The sequence below is a fragment of the Pelodiscus sinensis genome, chromosome 1 (genome assembly GCF_052426305.1).
Source record: "Pelodiscus sinensis isolate ZL-2025 chromosome 1, ASM5242630v1, whole genome shotgun sequence".
In the NCBI taxonomy this organism is placed as follows: Eukaryota; Metazoa; Chordata; order Testudines; family Trionychidae; genus Pelodiscus; species Pelodiscus sinensis.
The window spans coordinates 340013710-340035429 of record NC_143052.1 but is presented as its reverse complement, the minus strand read 5'-3'; the positions used below and the strand labels follow the sequence as shown (position 1 = coordinate 340035429).

The following is a 21720-nucleotide window of genomic DNA, read 5'->3' as shown; positions in this document are numbered from 1 at the left end:
TCACAAAGATGGATACAATAATGGAAAGGCCATTTGGTACCTGCAATGGGCTAATACTGCAAAGCATTGAATGCCTTTAACTCCATATAGGAGTTTAGGACATTAGGTAGTTTTGGGCCCACTCCTACAGAGTGAGTGATACTCCCAAAGATGTTCTTCCTAAAAAGTGCTAACTCCTCATGGAAAGCTATGAGAATACATTAGGTCACAAAATTTACCTATTTTCTGATTTACTCCTTCTTGATTAGTAAGAACAAATATGTGTAAGAAAAAAAATCTTCTCCCTTTAGTTCATCTGCTTCCATTACTTATTCCTGTGGGTAGGACTCATTTCCACAGAGTCAACTGAATTTCAGATAGAGGATGGATTTTGATTCGGGATCAGGCAGTATAAGGCAAGGAACAAAGATTCTGTTGTCAAGCAAGCCTCCCTAGTAATTAAAGTTCAAAAGAGAGAAATAACGAAAGCATAGATTCATAGACTATTAAGTCTGAAGGGATTACTATTGTAATTTACCTTGTCTTCCTTGTTTAACATAGATCATAGTACAATAATTCTTGCAGTTGAGGGAATTACTCTTCCCTATGCTACAAAATCAGGGAGAGTTTCTCCAACCAGTAGGCTTTTCAAAGTTTTCAATGAGGCATCAGCAGAGGCTGAGTAGGCACAATAAAATATTTCTTTAAACTACTTTTCGGGCTAAATTAAAAAAAAAAGATTGTAACGCACAAAACATGAAAATAGAGAAGCTAATGGAAATGAAACATTGGGAACCTGCAAATTCTGCATACAATTGTCAATGTACCCTCGCAACTTCAGCACACTTTAATATATATATTAAAAAAATACTCGAATGGCAATTTTCATCTCCAAAGTAACTCACAGAGTCATCTAATTAAACAACACCACCTCTATTACAAAAGCATTAGCCCTATTTTTACAGTTAGTACCTTAGAAGCACAGATGACACATGACCCAATAGCCAATCAATGTCAAGGCCAAGATTAGAAGTCAGGATTTTATAATTCCCTTTATTCTCCCTCCCCAGTCTTTTTGCTTGGACCCCCTTCTCTGGCACACAATAGCTAACTCTGAAAAACTTAAGCTTACCAGACTCCCTACTTAAATTGTCCTCAGAGTCCTCCTCTTCATCATCCTCTGAATATTTTTTCTTGACTGTTTTTCTTCGTAACCGCCTGCTTTGTCTCATTGGCCTAGCATAGTGTCGCCTGGGTCTACGGGAACAGAACTCGGTATCACTGTCTTCGTTTGATAGCTGATCATCTTCACTTTCATCCGGGTTCTCCTCTGAGACAACAAACTCATCCTGAGATCTGTTAAAAATGTTACAGCCAAAAGAGGTATTTGGAACAAACAGACTAAAACAATGTAACATATAATAGATATACTTAATAGAGCTTATAATAAATGTAGATGATACTTCAATGATATATTTATGTATCTCTTTTTGCCTGGAGATCTTAAACAACGGCTGCATACCTGAAGTTGCATTTATAGAATATAATAGGGTATGTCTACACTACCCCGCTAGTTCGAACTAGCGGGGGTAATGTAGTCATCCGCAGTTGCAAATGAAGCCCGGGATTTGAATTTCCCGGGCTTCATTTGCATGAAGCTGGCCGGCGCCATTTTTAAATGCCGGCTAGTTCGAACCCCGTGCCGCGCGGCTACACGCACGGAGTAGCTAGTTCGGATTAGGAACTAGCTACTCCATGCCGCGTGTAGCCGCGCGGCACAGGGTTCGAACTAGCCGGCATTTAAAAATGGCGCCGGCCGGCTTCATGCAAATGAAGCCCGGGAAATTCAAATCCCGGGCTTCATTTGCAACTGCGGATGACTACATTACCCCCGCTAGTTCGAACTAGCGGGGTAGTGTAGACATACCCATATAGAGCAGATTAGGACAGTACATGAATCCAATTGAAATGGCAGGTGGCTTTATTTTGGCTGAATTCCAGTTGGCCCAGAACTTCAAAATAAAGAATGTATAAGAATAGTGGTGTTTAAGTACCTACAAATAGTCAGGACTTTGGTTTGTCTCTTCTTTGAAATATGGTACCCTCACTCTTACACTGCTTCTGTCATATTGGTTCAGTAATAATTCAGATAGAACACCACCTACGAAATAATTTCACATTTCACCTACAGTAGGTGTTCCTTTGAGATATTTCATTCAAACACTAACCAAATACAAACCTATTCACTTGTGAGAGTTGAAAGAATCATAACCATGAAGTTGATACACTTATGGATAAACTTATAATTCACTGATTTATATTACTGATTTTTTTCAGCAATACTATCATACAAAGACTGAGCCAATTTATACAACAGTTAAGTAACCTACCTGAAAGGAAAGGTACATAGGCAACAGTATGTTGTTGCTGTTACTCTCATAGGTTGGGAAGAAAAACTCTACTTTTTCCTGCTTTCTGCATCTAGTTCTGCTAGTATCTGAACCTCAAATTTTTAGCATGCTAAAATCAAAAGTGGATTTCAATAGCTTTCTTTAAGCTACTAGAAATGAAGCATTCAGTCTACCTATCAGTACTTCATAATTCTAAGATATCTGTGAGGTTTTGTCTGTACTAGAAAGTTGTACCTCCTTATCTATATTGAGTAGAACAGAAAGATGCCTTACATTGGTATTGCAATTCCCATACAGTAAGAAACACAACTATACCGGTATAAGTCACCTTTATACCAATATAAATGTGTCTACTCTAGGGCTTTCAGTGATGTATCTACCTTTGTTGTGTTTTTAATAAAGAACACCCAAAAGCATAACCCTAACTGAAAGATAGACCAATAAAAGTTCTAAGTCTAGACCTGACCTTAATAGAAAACCTCCTCTATCTTACAGCTTCAAACCTCAGAGAAACAACCCACTGGAATTCTAAATTCACAGAAACCTGTAATTGTTAATAACCTCAGACTAGTAGTTTAGCAGCTACCTACCCGTCGCTGATTCTGAACTCATCCTCACTCTCTTCCTCATCCAGATTACTATCACTATCAAGATCATTCAGTCGCCGTCGTTTCTTGCGACGTGCTGCAGCAGCTCTTTGTGGGCGCTTATTTTCTTTCCTTTCTTCCTCTAGGATGGTGGAAATGTCTTTTCCACGGTGACCTGTGATATTAGACATGTCTTTGCCTCTGCCACCACCTATATTAATGAAAAAAGGGGAAAATAATCTGCAAGTTAATTATAATATTTTTTATTCATCTTCACATGGACCTTCCTTTCATGCTGCTAATTTCAACTTCCTTTTATGAAAAAGCCCCCACTCCTTTCATCACCGAGACAAAATTTACTGAACCCAGGTTTCTTACATCCATCGCTATATTATAGAGAGTATATTTGGAAAAGGTAGAAATTCTAACACTTTGGGGCACAAACCAACTATTGACTCGTGGGATATCTGAAAGAAGATTCCTTTCAGGCAGGTTATTGGATAAAAGGCAATTACAGGAATGCTGGCATCTTCCTCTGAAGTATCTGATATTGATTATTGTCTGGGACAGCATATGGGCTAGATGGATTGCTGATCTGCTAAGAACATATTAAAATGCTATCCCATAAGACAAACTTGGGGGGACGCACACGCAAAATAAGATTATGAATGGTCTTCAAGGAAAAGACAAGAAGTCTGAATATAATGTGAGACTGAAAGAAAGCTAGACAGTGGATTCAAGGATATGACATGTGCTTGGAATAATTGTAAAGAAAAGGAATAACAGCATTAATCTAGACAGAACAGAAGGTTGTGGTGGGGGGAAGAGGGGAAACAGAATAATTAGAGATACAATTCTCATAATCAAGGTGAGAAAACACCCAAATCATGGATAAGTGTTTTAGTGCAGGAAGAGAAATATGAAAGTACATGCTGATTTTTAAACAAGAAAAAGTAATGAGACTTAATGAAGGAACTGAGTGCAGATGAAGGAGAGTTGGGAAGTCTGAGATGGCATTAGCAACTTGGGAGACAAGGGCCAGTAGCAAAATTTTTTGTGATGCCAGAGGGAGAAGTGGTGACGGATTAAGACAAAAGATGAGCAATCTGGTTTTGGAGACACTAGATTTGAATCGGTAACAAGACATCTATAAAGATGTTGTTATCAGACGTGAGAGTAAAATCAATCAATGGCACATTACTCTTCACAAAGCATGGTGCATTCCCCAATGATTTATCTGAGAGCTGTAAAGGAGTATATTTGGCAATTATCTATAAAGAACTGCTACAGGATTTGGTAGTCACCAGGCAGCTGCATCCAAAGGCCTTCTACCAGTGTATTTTACACCAGCTACATATGCACCAGTAATCAGCATGTGCTAAAAGAGTAAGTTACCTTTTCCCTAACTGGTGTTCTTCAAAATGTATTGCTCATGTTCATCCCACAGTAAGGCTGCATGCTCAGCACACAGACCCATGCTGCAAGTTTTCCCCTCAGCAGTATCTGTAGGAGATGGGCTATGGTGCCTTCTGGAGTGGAGAGCACATGCCACAGTATAAGCTAGAAACTCCAACAGTGGGGAAGGAAAGCGAGTCATGGAATGGATATGAGCAACACAACTCGAAGAACACCAGCTATGGAAAAGGTAACTTGACTTTTCTTCCTCAAGTGCTTGCTCATGTTCATTTCATATTAGGTTACTTCCACACAGTAAGTTGGGTAGCAACACAGCTCTGCCAAACCCGGTGTCATCTCTGGCCTGCAAGTGATGGTGTAATATGCCATGTATGTGTGGACTCTGTGAGGACACTGGAAGACCCTTCATCTTGTCCACTGTCACGATGAAGAGCAGGGTAGACCTGAAGAAAGGCTTGGAATGCTTCAAATAAAACACCAGAGAGCATCCGACCTTTCCACACTAGTGGTGTGTGGCTTGGGATACAACGCTGGGAGGAAGATGTCCTGGTTTACATGGAAGGAAGACACCACTTTAAGCAAGAAAGCTGGATGGGGTCACACTTGAACTTTGTCTTTGCAGAATACCTTATACGGCGATTCTGAAGTCAAAGCTTTAAGCTCCACCCTCATCTCATTGATGTATTGCCACAAGGAAAATGACCTTCCATGACAGGCGAGAAAGGGAGCAGGAACCCATGAGGTCAAAGGGTAGGCCCGTGAGCCTGTTAAGAACCAAGTTAAGGTCCCACTGTGGGACAGGAGTCCGGGCCAGCAGGAAGTGTCTCTCAAGGCCCCTAAGGAAGCAAATTGACATATTGCGCGAGAACACCATCTGACTTTGGATTGGTGGGTGGAAAGTGGAGATGGCCACAAGGTGCACCCTGATGGGGAAGCGCACCAGCCTTTGGTTTTTAAGATAGAACAAGTAATAGATTGCAAGGAAGAGTACAAGGGAGAGATGCTACTGTTTCCCAGTAAGAGAACCTCGCCCACTTTGACTGGTAGGTTGCTCTAGTGGAAGGCTTCCTATATTTCAGGAGGATTTGCTGAAGCTCATTAGAGAGGACTCCAAATTCAACCACGCAACATCCATCGTGTGAGGAAGAGGGGGGCAAGGCTGATATGCAGGAAGCGTTCATAGACTCATAGACTTTAAGGTCAGAAGGGACCATTATGATAATCTAGTCTGACCCCCTGCACAGTGCAGGCCACAGAATCTCACCCACCCCCTCCTAGAATAATCCTCTCACCTATATCTCAGATACTGAAGCCTTCAAATACTTTGAAGACCCCAAGATGCAGAGAATCCTCCAGCTGTGATCTGTACCCCATGCTACAGAGAAGGCAAAAAACCTCCAGGGCCTCTGCCAATCTACCCTGGAGGAAAATTCCTTCCCAACCCCAAATATGGCGATCAGCTGAACCCTGATCCTGTGAGAGCAGGTCCCACTGGTCAGGAAGGGGCCAGGGAGTAGACAATGCCAGGTTCATCAGCATGCCAAACCAGTGTTAGCATGGCAATGCTGGGGCAATCATAACGATGAGACAAGGCTACGAGACGTGCCTTCTCTCTTGATCTTTGCCAGGACTCTGCCAATGAGCAGAATTCGTGGGAATGTGTACATCAGGCTCCCCAACCATGACAGAAGGAAGGTATCGGAGAGGGAGTCCTTGCCTAGATTCTGTAGGGAACAGAAGCAATGACATTTTCTATTCAGGCTGGTGGTGAAGAGGTCCATTTGGAGAGCTCCCCACCTCTGTAAGAGCATCCAGGCTACCTCCAAGTGGAGCAGTTACTTGTGGTGAGAGAAAAGAGATCTGCTGAGGTGATCTGCCAGTGTGTTCTTGATGCTGGAAGGTGATAGGCCTCCAGATGGATCATGTGCTTTGATGCAGAAATCCCACAAGTGGAGTGACTATTTACATGCTGGACCAGGGATGTACAGCCCTAGGACTACAGGGTAGCGTGGGAATCGTTTAACCCATGCAGCTTACCCTCTGTCTGCTCCACAAATATGGCCTGGCCAGCAAAGGGGAAGTCCTGCATTGACTGTTGAACCTCAGCTGACAGACCAGAGCAGAGCAGCCAGGACACCTGCTACATGGAGATGGCTAAGGCCATGGTGCAAGCCTTGTAGTCTGCCACGTCTGAAGCTGTCTGGAAGGCCATTCTGGCTACAGCCATGCCCTCCTCAACGATCACTCATAATTCCTTTCTGGACCCTTCGGAAAACAAAACCTCAGACTCACCTCAGATAGCCATGGCCTATCACATATTATAATCATAGCAGCCACAGAAGGCTTGGTGGCTTGCCACTATTAGTTAAAGGTTGAAAGAGGAGTATGTTTTTTTGCCCAAGTAAATCCAGTGTCTTTGAGTCTTTGCATAAGCCGGGGTTGCCCCTGATTAACAGCTCAACTACTAGGGAGGTTGGGGCCAGCGAGTGTAAAGGAAGTCGTGGCTTCTAGCTGCAATGACGTATTTTTGTTCAGCCCTTTTTGAAATGGGGAGCCAGAAAGAGGGGGTTTTCCATGGGACCCTAATAATCTGAGACCTCTTCGTATCTGGATAATGCCATCTTAGCAGGTGCTGGGGCACAGAGGACGTCAAACGGAGTCCGGTGACTCCTCTAGCTCCTCTGCCTGGAGCCCCAGGTTGGAAGCAACCCTCTTCAACAGGTCCTGATGAGCCCGGCATGAGCTTGGAACTGAATGAATGTGAGCCGTGATGGCTTTGTTCAACAACAAAGAGGACATATGAACATAAGAACGGCCATAATGGGTTGGAGCAAAGGTCCATCTAGCCCAATATCCAGTCTTCCAACAGTGGCCAATGCCAGGTGCCCCAAAGGGAATGAACAGAACAGGTAATCATCAACTGATCCATCCCCTGTCACTCACTTCCAGCCTCTGACAAACAGAGGCTAGGGACACCATTCTTACCCATCCTGGCTAATAAGTACTGATGGATCTATGAATTTATCCATTAATTTAACCTCCATGAATTTATCTAGATTTTTTTGTTTTTATTTTTTAACCCTGTTAAGGTCCTGGTCTTCACAACATCCTCTGGCAAGGAATTCCACAGGTTGACTGCGCTCCTCTAGAGGGTGCCAGGGCCAGTCCAGCACTGGTGCATGTGGTGAGCACACACACACAATATGGAATGAACATGAGCAAGCACTCGAAGAAGAACAAACTATTACCATAACTGAACTTAAGAAGGGGGCTGTGGTGGCCCTCCTCATCATGTACAGCCTGATTGGGGAACTGGTTTTGAAGACTGGCCAATTAGTTGGTGACACAAACCTATCACAAGGAAATAAGTAGTGAGAACATTAGCTTAGCACAATGTTTAATAGCCAGTATTTAGATAAGGGGTGGGGAATTTTTTTTGGATTGAGACCACTAGCCCACAGAAAATCAGCTGGGGGGCTGCACAAAAGTGTGAAGTTTCAAAACCAAAAAAACCCAACACCTTCCCCCCCCCCCCCAAAAACAACAAAAAACAAAAAACCCAAACCATCACTGATGTGGCCCCGACTGAGATGGAGAAAGACCCTCTCTACATTCCTCTCAACACACCAGAGCCTAGGGGGGTCAGCCTACTACATTTTGTGTGCTCCAGCATCATGTGGGTGTAGTGGTGGGTTGATGCACCAGCACGAGCTCCCCAATGCTGGGGGGCAGACGGCGGACTGAACCTCGGGGGCTGGATCCAGGCAAGCCGGGGGCTGCATCTGGCCCCTGGGCCTTAGGTTTCCCACCCCTGTTTTAGATAGATAGGCTGAGAAGCAGTCAGGGTATACTGACATTTACTGATGCAATTATAAAACAAAAAATAAATGCAAAGAGTGCATGTGCACATCTACATCCCCAAACCTGAAAGAGCTGTGTGTGACTCAAAAATGCATGTCTCACCAACAGAAGTTGGTCCACTAAAAGATGTTATCTCCCCCAGATTGTCTCCCCCTCCACCATACATTTTTCTTATTTTCTACGTCTATAAGGCCTTCAGAACAGGGATTATGTTTATATATGTTTTTATGGCCCTTAGCACAGAGGGATCCCCATCCCAATTACCAAAGGGTTTCTTCAAGTGATGTGACAGAGTACATGGGTCTGTAAGTAGGGCACAACATGAGGCCCTATACTGGGGTGGGTAAGACAGCCTCCATGGGCTGGATCATGCCCACCAATCTGGCTGATCCAGCCTGCAGCCACCCTGCTACTCCCGTGCCCCAAGACCAATTGAGACCTGGGGACGGGGGAGCACACAAAGTCATCTCCTACAGCCAGGGAGGGAACCATTAGCTGTTCAAAATAGTTGGTGGTTCTCTCTAGGTGCTGGGGGCAGGGAGCAAAGACTGGACATGCTCCCTCACCCCTAGGCCAATCAGGGTCTGTGGGTGGGGAAGCACAGAAAGCCTCCTGGTCCCACCTCTTCCACCAGAGGACCCACCCCTTCCAGGGTGGCCAAGGACCACTTCAGAAATTTGTGAAGTGGCCCCCTCGCTTCAAAAATTGTTGTCTACCCCTTCCCCAGAATCACAGAATCATAGAGCTGGAAGAGACCTCAGCAGTCATCAAATCCAGCCCCTTGCCCAAGGCAGGACCAATCCCAACACCATGGGAGAATGATGGAGCATGGTCACTCCTTAACCACTTCTGGTCCTGCAGGCTCAGCATGTCCCAGTGATTAGTAATACCATTCCTGAATGGAACGAAGTGCGCCAGAAAGTACATACCACTTTTACTATAAACATTATTTTATATTTTGTTGTTTATATCATGGTGGGACTGAGCCCTTCAGAAGTGATACTCAAGCCAAAAGCGCTGAATGGAGGTTGCAGCCTTGGGTCCTCGTTATAATGAGAATGACGCAATGATTTTCTTCTCTTTTTTTCATGTATGGCCTGTTGAAGGAATAAGTGATGGCAGGCTCTTTCCTGAGTAGCCATCTCCTGCTGCACATATGGCAGGGGCCTATATCTGCCGTTGGTGTAATGGAAAGAGACAAGTCGCCCCCAGAATGCCATGGCAGGATAAAATGGGAATGTATTTTGTTTACTTGGTAAGGTGAGTTTGAGGGATAATCTCTGTAATGTGCACACAGCCAAAACTCTGCATGTCTGTTCCTTGGATGTGCTCTATTCACCTATTGGACTGTACTGATATAGCTGTAGCCTGCTTGAGCTAGGCATGTAAGTGACTAGCCAACTAGTGACTCAACTAGTCACTTCCCCCTTGCTGCCTCTATCAGAGGGTATGTCTAGACTATAGGGTTTTGTCGACAGAAGTTTTGTTGACAGATACTGTTGACAAAGCTTCTGTCGACAAAGAGCGTCTAGACTACAGCCAGTTCTGTTGACAAAGCAAGCCGCTTTGTCGACATAACAGTGTGGACGCAAAGGACAGTGTAGATGCAATAATGCCTTCTATTGACAGAACTCTGTCGACAAAAGGCATTATTCCTCGTAGAATGAGGTTTACATACGTCGACATAACTCAAAGACAGTGTGGACGCAGATATAGTTTTGTTGACAAAAGTCCACTTTTGTCGACAAAACCCTGTAATCTAGACACACCGGCTACGTCTACACTGGCCCCTTTTCCGGAAGGGGCATGTTAATTTCAGAAGCTGTAATAGGGAAATCCGCGGGGGATTTAAATATCCCCCGCGGCATTTAAATAAAAATGTCCGCCGCTTTTTTCCGGCTTTTAAAAAAGCCGGAAAAGAGCGTCTACACTGGCCCCGATCCTCCGGAAAAAGCGCCCTTTTCCGGAGGATCTTATTCCTACTTTGAAGTGGCGGACATTTTTATTTAAATGCCGCGGGGGATATTTAAATCCCCCGCGGATTTCCCTATTACGGCTTCTGAAATTAACATGCCCCTTCTGGAAAAGGGGCCAGTGTAGACGTAGCCACCCAGAGAGAGTGGACTTTTGTTGACAAAACTATACCTTCGTCTACATTGCCGCTGAGTTCTGTTGACATAACGTTGACAGAACTCAGCAGTTTTGCTGACGGCTGTAAACCTCATTCAATGAGGAACAACGCCTTTTGTCGAAAGAATTCTGTTGACAGAAGGCATTATTTCATCTACACTGTCCTTTGTGTCTACACTGTCATGTCGACAAAGCGGCTTGCTTTTTGTCGACAGAACTGGATGTAGTCTAGATGCTCTTTGTTGACAGAAGCTTTGTCAATAGTATCTGTCGACAAAAGCCTGTAGTGTAGACGTACCCTTAGACTCTGGAAATGACTCCCTCACTGAGTCTGTAATACCTCAAATTTGGTTACTTTCTAAGCACACTGCAAATGACACCTGTTTGATAGGGTCTTTAGAGAAAACCAGTGGCATACCTCCTAGTGGAAAAGGGTAGATGGCTGGCTGGCATCCTATGGAATTCATTTTAATGATTTTGAGACTTTTAGGGTCCCTAGAACTAAGGATGTAAAGAGGCGGGTAACAGACTAATCGTGTAGTTGATACAGTTTGCATAGACTACATGATTAGTCACATAGATCCAACAGCTACCTCCGCTGCAGCTCTGCAGACTAGATGTAATAGGAGCTGGGTGGCTCTTACTACGTTTAAAACGCAGAGTAGCAGTACTCCGAACCACTGGGATGCCCTATGGACAGGGGCTGCTGCTGGAGCAGCCTCCCCTACCCGCAATTCCTCCCACCGCTGCCTCGGAGGAGGGGTGGGGGGAAGGATGAGACAGGCAGCACTGTGGAGACGATGCTGGGGGAACCAGCTTTTAAGCTGGCTTGCCCAGCACTGGCTCCTCTTCCCCACTTTTTCTGCCTCTGCTGCAGAGGCAGCAGGTCATTTACATCCCTACCTAGAGCCTTGCATAAGTGTATTTATTACTTTGAATCTAAATAAATAATCAAGCCTGATTTTCAGATTGCTTGGATTTTTTTTTTCAAAAGCCCTATGGATGTGCACAGGCAAACAGGCATCATTCTGTGGATTTTAAAGGAACAGAAGCAAGAGGATTTTCTGAATACTTTAAATGCACAAGAGATGTTGAAGGCACAAATCCCACTGACAGGCAATAAAAGCCTGTGCTCCTAAATCCCTTGGGTATGTTTAGTTTAAAAATCTCTCCTTCGACTCTTTAACATGTCAACAAAAACAAGCCAGAACAGAATAGTATGATTGAGTTATACTTTTCTAACTTCATTCTAATATATTTTTCTATTAGCTTCTTCCATCTGAGGATCTCAAAGAAATTTACAAATGTTAAGGAATAAAGTTTCACAACACATCTGTGCAGTAGGGAAGTACTAAGGCTAGGAACAACATTTTGAACATGTTCACTAGCATTGAGTAATTCAATGTGAAAATGCATATGATCCCAATTTCCAGAGATACTGAACACCTGCAGTACCCCATGGCTTTTTCATCTGGCCATCCAAACTGAGTGAGCAATTATACAATGTTTGACTCTTGATGCAAGTTTTATGTTTAGATATTGAAAAAAGTAAAAACTAACTTAACTATCATTAACGAAAGCTAAATGACTTTTCCCTATTTGGACTCTCCAACTCGCAATGCCCACTGCTCCATGACTAGGGAAATGACTACAGGGGGTCCTTGCTATAAGTCCAAGATACGTTCCAAAAAACTTGGACTTATAGTGAAACAACTTAAAGGGGGAATTTTTTTTCCCGCGGCTGAATTCCATTTAAGCAAACTGGAAGGGAGGGAGGGGTGTTTCACATGACTTATAGCAGGGAATGGGAGGACTTATAACGCATCAGTTACTACAAAGGTCAACAACTTTAGTGTCAAACAGATGTATACCGGGGCGACTTATAGCAGGGACCCCCCGTACTGTATTTGTATTTGAAAGTGCAGTGCTAAGAATATCAAGCTATGCAGAGAATCTCAGAATCATATGATTGACAGAGACCTCAGGAGGTCATCAAGTCCAACCCCCTGCTAAAAGCAGGACCAATTCCAAGTAAATCATCCCAGCCAGGACTTTCTCAAGTCAGGACTTAAAAACCTTTAGGGATGGACATTCTACCACCTCCATAGGTAACCCATTCCAGTGCTTCACCACCCTCCTAGTAAAATAGTTTCTCCTAATATCTAACTTAGACCTCCCCCCACTGAAACTTGAAACCATTGCTCCTCTTTGTCATCTATCATCACAGAGAAAAGCTTCTCTCCATCCTCTTTGGACCCCCCCTTCAGGTAGTTGAAGGCTGCTATCAAATCCCTTCCCCCTCCCTCTTTTCTTCTATAGACTAAATAAGCCCAAATCCTTCAGCCTCTCCTTTAAGTCATATGCTCCAGCCCCCTAATAATTTTTGTTGCCCTGCACTGGACTCTCGCCAATGCATCCACATTCTTTCTATAATGGGGGGCCTAGAATTGGATGCGATAATCCAGATATGTCCTCACCAGTGCTGAATAGATGGTCAATAATCACATCCCTAAATCTGCTCGCAATGCTCCTACTAATGCATCCTACGATTGCCTCAGGCTTAGTAACAACGTGTGTCATATCAGCCGAGCATGTCAACATTTTAACAGTACCAATAATATGCAATAAAAACATACCTCCTCCATCAGCCTCTTTGATATCATCTTCTATTGCTTCATCAATTGCCTCATCAAATTCATCAAATCTAAAAATAATATATCTTATTTACTACTTTGAAACAGAGCACAATTCAGATATATTCTGAAGTCATGTCTCAAAATCAAAAATAGCTGTAAGAATTCAGAGTGGGTCAGGCTTTACAAAATTGAGACAAACTGGTAAAATAATCAGAAAAAAACCCCATATATATTCATAGCTTAGTAGACAGAAGCTCAATGGGATTTTAAAAACACGTAGAATATTTCCAGCTTCTACCAGGGTAGATATATATATTACTAACTGGGCTGACTTAATAAAAATTTAGATAAATACATTCTCAAAAAAGGAGGTTACTCACCTTCCTGTGATCTGAGGAAGTGGGTCTGGCCCACGAAAGCTTATCGCCTAATAAACCATCTTGTTAGTCTTTAAAGTGCTACATAGTCCTATTTTTTGTTTCTTCCTGTAACTGACATTCTTCGAGATGAGCGTCCCTGAGGGTGCTCCACATCAAGTGTTGAGTGCCCCAGCGCTTCTTGACGGATTTTTCTCAGCAGTGTATCAGGGGCCGCGCATGCGCGGCGCGTAGGAGCCTCCCTCAGTACTATAGCTCATGCACAGCCCCCCTCCCTGCAGTTCCTTCTCTATCCGGAACCCGGAAAATAATGTATTATAGATGTTATCATAAGGGCATTCCGAAGGAGAAGGGAGGAAGGGAAGGTAGTGGAGCACCCCCAGGGACGCTCATCTCGAAGAACATCAGTTACAGGAAGGTGAGTAACCTCCTTTTCTTTGTCAAGAGGCGTCCCTGGGAGTGCTCCACATCAGGTGACTTTAAGTAATATTTTCTTATGGAGGCAGGGAGTTTGGATCAGGTAAGTATGCCATTTGTAGTACAGCTTTTGCTAGTTTGGTATTCTGGAGGGGTCCTGAGGTGAGTGCATAATGTTTTGCAAAGGTGTTTTCTGACAACCACTTGGCGGCTACACATATATCATGCAGTGGGATTTTCCTCGGGTAAGCAATGGACGTGGCGACTGCCCTTGTGGAATGTGCCCGAATTGGAATTGGCGAAGGTAGGTCATTTAGCGAATAACAAGTAGCAATGCATTCTGCGATCCAAAGTGACAATCTCAGTGATTAAATTTGTTTTCCTTTACTATGATCTGCGATGGAGACGAAAAGTTGAGAAGAGGATCTGAAAAGTTTTGTTCTGTCGATGTAGAAGGAGAGAGCCCTTCTGACATCTAGGGTGTGCATCTGAGCTTCAAATGCATTAGCGTGGGGTTTTGTAAAAAAAATACTAGTAAGTATATTGTCTGATTCAAATGAAAAGGGGAGCACACCTTGGGGAGGAATTTTGGGTGCGGTCGCATCGTGACCTAGTCCTTGAAAAAGATTGTGAAAGGTGATTCTGCCATCAGGGCAGCCATCTTGCTCACTCTGTGGGCTGATATTATTGCTACCAAGAATACCATCTTTAAGGATAGATGGCATAGGGAACATGTCGCCATGGGTTCAAATGGCGGTTTTGTGAGAGTTGTTAGTACTAAGCGTAAGTCTCAAGGCTCTTGACGGGGTGCCACTTCTGAGTATAGAGCCTGCAGACTTTTCAAAAATCGCTTAGTTACTGGGTGTGCGAAGACTGTGGTGACTTCCACTGTTGCGTGGAAGGTTGCAATGGCTGCTAGGTGGACCCTCATTGAGCTGAGGGAGAGATGTGATTGTTTGAGTTGTAACAGGTATTCCAATACAGCAGGAAGTGAAGCGTCTTGCGGTTGTATGATACAAGATGTTGCCCAGTGAACAAGTCAAGTCCATTTGCTCACGTATGTTTTTCTTGTTGCAGGTGCTCTGCTTTGTAAGAGGACATGACGGACTTGTTGAGAGCACCACAGTTCTATGCCCGTGACCATCTAGGTACCACACCTTGAGATGGAAAGTGTGAAACTGTGAGTGAGGATGCATGATCCCTGGTTGACAGAGAATGTTGGGATTGTTCACAAGTATGATTGGTTGATGTACTGCTAGCCTGTGTAGGAGGGGAAACCACGGCTGTTGGGGCCAGCAGGGCGCAATGAGGATAACTTTTGCCTTGTCATTCAGAATCTTTACGAGGACTCTGTTGAGGAGAGGAAATGGGGAAAAAGTGTAATGTAGGAGTGCATTCCAGGTTATAACAAGAGCATCCCCGGAGGACCCTTTGCCCATGACCTCCCTGGCAATAACTTGGGCATTTTTTGTTGATTGAGGTGGCAATTAAATAGATATCTGGGAGACCCTATCAATTGAATATGTCGCTGAGGAGAGCATAGTCAAGTTCCCATTCGTTCTCTGGTGGCAGGGCTCTTCTGAGGGCATCTGCCATTGAATTGAGGACCCCAAGAAGGTGGCAAGCGGATATATGAAGGTCTCAGGCTAGACACCAATTCCAAAGTGCTATAGCTTCCAGGCATAGAGTGCGTGATCAGGCATCGTCTTGCCTGTTTATATAGACCATGCATGCAGTGTTGTCTGTATATATTTTTACGTGGATTCCCATGACATTGGGCAAAAGTTCTTGGCATGCCAGGCGAACTGCCCTGAGTTTGAGGGCACTGATGTAGAGCATGCGGTCTGCCAGAGACCACAGGCCATATGCTGTGCGGCCTTCTGTATGGGCACCCCAACCCGTAAGGGATGCGTCTGCAGTGACAACTACAGAGGGGTCCAGGGTTCAAAAGGGAATGTCTATGCACAGGTTAGATGATTTTGTCCACCAGTGTAGGAATGCTTTCACTGGTTGTGGTAGTGTGAGCATTTTGTTAATATGATGGATGTATGGCTTGTACTTGCTTTGAAGCTAACCTTGGAGGCATCGCATAAAGAGACGTGCACTTGGGACCACAGGATTGCATGATGCCATGTGACCTAATAGTTGAAGGCAGTACTACTGGCATCTCTTGAAGCGATTTTGCAAGGTGACTGATACAAGTGAATCTGTCTGTCAGTAAAGAGGCTCTGGCTATGATCGAGTTGAGCTGAGCTCCAATGAACTGGATTGTTTGAGTTGGTGTGAGTGTTGATTTGCCGTAATTTACTAGGAAGCCTAATGAGTGAAGGCAGGTTATCACAGTAATGGTATCTTGTTAACAGTCTTGACTGGTCCTCGCTTTGATAAGGCAGTCGTCTAAGTATGGGTAAATTGTGATTCCTTGTTTTCTGTATATGGTGTTTTCATATGGTGTAGTTTTACATCTCTCGACTGTTATTTCAAATTTTGTTTGCTGGGTTGGGATGAGCGGTTGGGGTTATTAGTCTGAGGGCGATGTCTGTGCTGCCTGTTGCGCCCCCTCTGGTGATATGGGGCATGATCTTGTCTCTGGTACTGGTAAGTGAGTTGTGGGTAACTAGGTCTCTGATATGGTTGGTACCTGTACTGTCTCTGTCTTGTCATAGGTGTTTGGATACAGAGTGACTGCAATATGGCTCTGGAATCTTTCATCGATTGGAGCAGCTCATTGCTGTTTGCAGAAAACAGCTTTTCTCCATCTAATGGAAGGTCTTCTACCAACGGTTGCAATTGGCGGGGAAAGGCAGAGGAGTTGAACCATGAGGCTCGTCTTATAGTGACTGCTGTTGCTGTAGTCCTTGTAGCTGTGTCCACTGCGTCAAGTTCGGCTTGCAGGGCTATTTGTGATATTATCTGACCTTCTGAGACGAGAGCCTGAAACCGTGCCTTTTTGCTGCCGGGGATATCTTCAATAAAAGTATTGAATGTTGTATAATTATTGAAGTTGTATTTACTTAATAAAGCAGCATAGTTTGCCCCTCTCATCTGAAGAGTGGCCGAGGCATAAACCTTTTTTCCCGAACATGTCTAGACGTTTATTGTCCTTTTCGGATGGTATGGAACGATTTTGTTGTTTGTTCCTCTGCTGTGTAGCATCTACTATGAGGGAGTTGGATCAGGGGTGTGAAAAGAGAAATTGAGAACCCTTGGGGGGAACATAGTATTTTCGATCGGCTTTCCTCCATGTTGGTGGGATGGATGCAGGTGTTTGCCATAGAGTTTTAGCAGGCTCCAAGATGGCTGGAGTAATAGGAAGTGCCATTTTTATTGCTGTACTGGGCTGGAGGATATTAGTGAGTTCATGTTGAGAAATCTGAACTTCTTCCCTAGATATATTCAAATCAATAGCAATTCTTTAAAATAAATCTTGGAAAGAGGAGAGATCATCGGTGGTATGAGTAGTAGGTGGTAACATTGCCTGCTCTATGGCTGAGGCTGTGTTTGAATGTAGTAGAGATGTAGAAGCCGACACTGGAGAACAATGGCTTTCACTGTCAGTCCCCCTCATAGAGATGTGGGGTGACAGTTTAAAGGAGATCAGGGTTTCGCCATATGCTTGGTCTTATATGGCCTCTTTTTACATTGTTGAGGTGGTTGATTGAACATTTGCTACTGTGGGGGGCAAAGCATAGGCTGTGGCATCCAAAAATAAGGAGCCCAGGGAGCCATTTGTGCTCCAAGAAAATCTGGTTGTTGCTGATAAGCAGACCACATAGAGCCCTCCATATATGGCTGAAGTGAAAAAACAGGTAAACACTCTACCTCGGCCTCAGAGAGAGGCGAGGGGAAGTCAGAGTAATCAGAGAATGGAGATTGAGGATGTATGTTATCAGTCAAGTTAGGCCAATGTAAAGTGGGAGAAATTGCCAGGTCTTTGTGGTCCTTGTGGCTAATGAGGGGAGTATGCAGCATTGATAGCTCTGCTGACTGTAAACAAATTGCTGGCAGACAGCTGTTGGTCTGTGAGGTGAGATGTGTCAGACAGCATGGAATGTGAGGCAGGCAAGGGAAGACCTGTTGCCACAGTAAGGGCAGATTTTTTAACATTTTTTTGCCCTTTTTGTACTCTCCTGAAGTCCCTGGGTGGCCAAATGTGCTCAAGCAGTTATTGCCTAAGCAGTGTGACTTTCTCCCTTCAGCGTGCTGCTTTCTGGGCTGCTGATTAACAGAGCTCACCCCTAGATTGCCAAGTGTCCGGTATTCTACTGGGCAGTACGGTATTTGCACTCTTTGTCCAGTAAAATTCCTAGCCACTCCTTCCGCCCCCGCCAGGCTTCTGCACAATCACAGGCTCCTAGCACCGATGGTGGCCCCGCCTACCAGCCTGGGAGTCCCAGCTAGGAGGAGGGGCCGCGATCGCCACTCTGGGTGCTTCAGAAGCCTAGCCGGGGCGGAGGGAGTGGCTGCAAGTCCCAGCCACTCCCTCCACCCCAGCAAGGCTTCTGCGCAATCACAGGCTCCCAGTGCCAATCATGGCCCTGCCTTTTTTTTTTTTTTGGGTCAACCAAAAAAATACCACGTGTCCAGTATTTTTTGGGAGACCATCTGGCAACCCTACTCACCTCTGCCTTTAATGGCTTAGGGGACATTTGCCTCTTCCATGTGTTGCTCAGACCTGAGCCCAGGTGAGAGGTATGGTGTTTGTCCTTATCAGTGAAGGACATTTTCAATCACAGCCCTCTGCTTTTGCGTGTTTTCAGGTTAGCGCAGTGGGAGACAGGCATTAAGTTCTTGTAGAGCCTGCAGCTTTAAAGCTGGGTGGCTGGAGACTGCAGTTCAAGACTGCAGGAGGTTTTTTTTTTTTTTTAAACTATCTCTAAACAAGTGAAATAACTAACTAGTAACAAGAACTGTGGAGAAAAGGTAATTCTAAACAACTATTTGAAGAAAGTAATGTATGAGGAGAAGTCTTTGCGAGAGGAGGAGAGTTCCGTCTGAAGCCGGGGGCAGTAGAAAGGAACTGAAGAGAGGGGGGCCGTGCATGCGCAATAGTACTGAGGGAGGCTCTCGCGCACCGTGCATATCCGGCCCCCGATACACTGCTGAGAAAAATCTGTCGAGAAGTGCTGCAGTGCTCAACACCTGAAGTGAAGCACCCCCAGGGATGCCTCTCGACGAAGAACACTTCCTTCTACAGCATATGCTACTGCATTCAAGAAACACAATGTGAATATTTTGTTTTTTAAAAGGATTTCAGCAACATTTTTCACAAGAAATAATTGCTTATTGATTATGCCAAACTTTTAAAAAATTTAGATGACATATGCATCTTTGTTTTTCAGGATAGCCTTCCCAGATGTGCGGTACACACATCTGAAGAAGTCAAGTTGTCTGAATTTTGATCGCTCTTTATTTTATATTGTGCTCTTTCAGCTCACTAAACTTCTAAATTGTGTTCATTACCTACAATTTAGAGTAAACAGGTAATACATGCTACACAAAGTTCTTCATCTGACAGAACATAAGAATGGGTATAAGTGTCAGACCAATGGTCCATCTAGCCCAGCATCTTGTGTTCCATCAGTGATCAATGCCAGATGCTTCAGAGAGAATGATCAGAATAGGGCAACAACTGAGTAATCCATCCGCCGTTGTCCACTCCCAGATTCTGGCAGTGAGAGCTGAGGGAAACTTGGAACATGGCCTTGCATCCCTGTGTTGGCTAATAGTCATTGATGTATCTATCCTTAATGAGCTCATATAGTTTGGCCTTCACAACATCCTCTAGCAACTAGAATCACAAGTGGAATGCATGTTAAGGGAAGTACTTCTTTTTTGTGGTTTAAATTAGGGATGTTAAATATCGATTAACTGAATAGTTGATTAACCTTATAAATTCTTATCGGCTACTTGACTATTTTATAGTCCCAGAGGGGGGGCCGGCACCCAATGATCTCCAGCCCCACTCCACGCTGCTGCCTCTTTATCAGAGAAATCAGCACGGGGTACCAGGCATGAGCTTGTATGCAACGGGAGCCAGATTAAAAACCAGCTCCCCTCATGGACCCAGCACAAGCCAGAATGGAATTGGGCTGCCTGCCCACCCAGGTCCTAATACACTTTAAATGCAGCAGGGGTAGGACCTGGACCAAGTGCAAGCTGGGACTGAGCTGGGCTGCTGGCCAGCTTGCTAAAAAATGTTCTGGCATGGGGGTGGGAGAGGGGAAAATACATGTAGTCCATAGCATTAACTGATAAGCTTTTGCTTATCAGTTATTTGGTTACACTATTACATCCCTAGTTTAAACCTGCTACCTATTAATTTCAGAAAAAGTTGATCCCTTCTTCTTGTATGAAGTAGTAGTTAACACTTCCTCAATTCTCTACACCAGGGCTATGTCTACACTCGCGGCTTCTTGCGTGAGTAATATGCAAATGAGGCTAAGCGTGGACTATCACCGAGCCTCATTTGCATACCTAATGAGCCACCATTTTTTTCAGAAGACGCTCTTGCACAAGAAGGAGCATCTACACTGCTCCTTCTTGCGCAAGAAAAACCCTCTTGCGCAATGCCATTACACCTACTTTTCAGGAAGAATGGCATTGCACAAGAGGGTTTTTCTTGCGCAAGAAGGGGCAGTGTAGACGCTCCTTCTTGCGCAAGAGCCTCTTCTGAAAAAAATGGTGGCTCATTAGGTATGCAAATGATAGTCCATGCTTAGCCTCATTTGCATATTACTCGCGCAAGAAGCCACGAGTGTAGACATAGCCCAGGGGTTCTCAAACTTTGTGATACCACGACCCCCCTCTAAGTTGTTCGCGACCCTCTTGCGGGGTCAGGACCCACAGTTTGAGAAACGTGGCTTTATAGCATTCATGATTTTATAAACCTCTATCATACCCACCCACCAGTGTTCCCTCTAATCTGCAGGGCAGCACAGCTTCACAACAATCAGCTCTGCCCAGTCAGTCAGTCCTGAGCCTGGAAGAATTATCCACAGTGATTCCAAGATCTCCTTCTGTAGCACTAACAGCTAATTTAAATCCCATCATTTTGTATGTATATTTGGAATTATATTTTCCAATGTGCTTTACTTTGGATTGAATTTCATCTGTCATTTTGTTGCCCAATCACCCAGTTTTGTAAAATCTCTTTGTAACTCTTCGCAGTCTGCTTCAGATTTAACTATCTTGAGTAGTTTTGTATTATCTGCAAATTTTTCCATCTCACTGTTCATTATAGGCCATTTTATCAATATATTCAATTGGACTGGCCCCAGTACAAATCCCTGGGGAACACCACTGTTCACTTCTCTCCATTCTGAAAAGATGACCATTTATTCCTACCCTTTCTTTCCTATCTTAACTGTTACTGATCCATGACAGGACTTCCTCTCTCATCCTATAAAAGCTTACTTTGCTTAAGAGCCTCTGGACAGGAACCTTGTCAAAGGCTTTCTGAAAATCCAAGTATACTATATCAACTGGATCACCCTAGTCCACGTTTGTGGATCTCTCAAAGAATTTTAACAGACTGGTAAGGTATGATTTCCCTTTACAAAAAAAGATATGGACTCTACAACAAATTGTGTCCATCTATGTGTCTGATAATTTGGCTGAAGCTATAGTTCAAATGTTCCTGGTATTGAAGTTAGGTTTACCTATAATTGGCCTATAATTGCCAAGGTTGCCTTTGCAACCTTTTTAAAAAAAATTGGTATCATATTAGCTATCCTCTAGTCATTTGATACAAAAGATGAGCAAGTGATAGGTTGTAAAACTCTCTTAGGGTACATCTAAACTGCAACACAATTTCGAAATAACTAGCGCTATTCCGAAATAATATAGTCTGCATCTACACAGCAGGCAGTTATTTCAAAATAGTGTCAAACTACTGTCAAGCTGG

At 44.1% G+C, this 21720-nt stretch overlaps 1 protein-coding gene across 4 annotated transcripts in view; it reads right to left on the bottom strand.

Annotated features, from left to right (window-relative positions):
* Positions 1–21720, bottom strand: part of RSF1 (remodeling and spacing factor 1) — a 110975-nt gene that overhangs the window by 14750 nt on the left and 74505 nt on the right. For all 4 annotated transcript variants that reach the window (XM_089775776.1, XM_075919499.2, XM_075919498.2 and 1 more), the window contains exons 12-14: positions 13021–13088; positions 2981–3188; positions 1112–1335 (exon numbers count right to left, since the gene is read on the bottom strand). In XM_089775776.1, coding sequence (XP_089631902.1) covers positions 1112–1335; positions 2981–3188; positions 13021–13088 — 500 coding nt within the window. The remainder of the gene's footprint in view (positions 1–1111; positions 1336–2980; positions 3189–13020; positions 13089–21720) is intronic.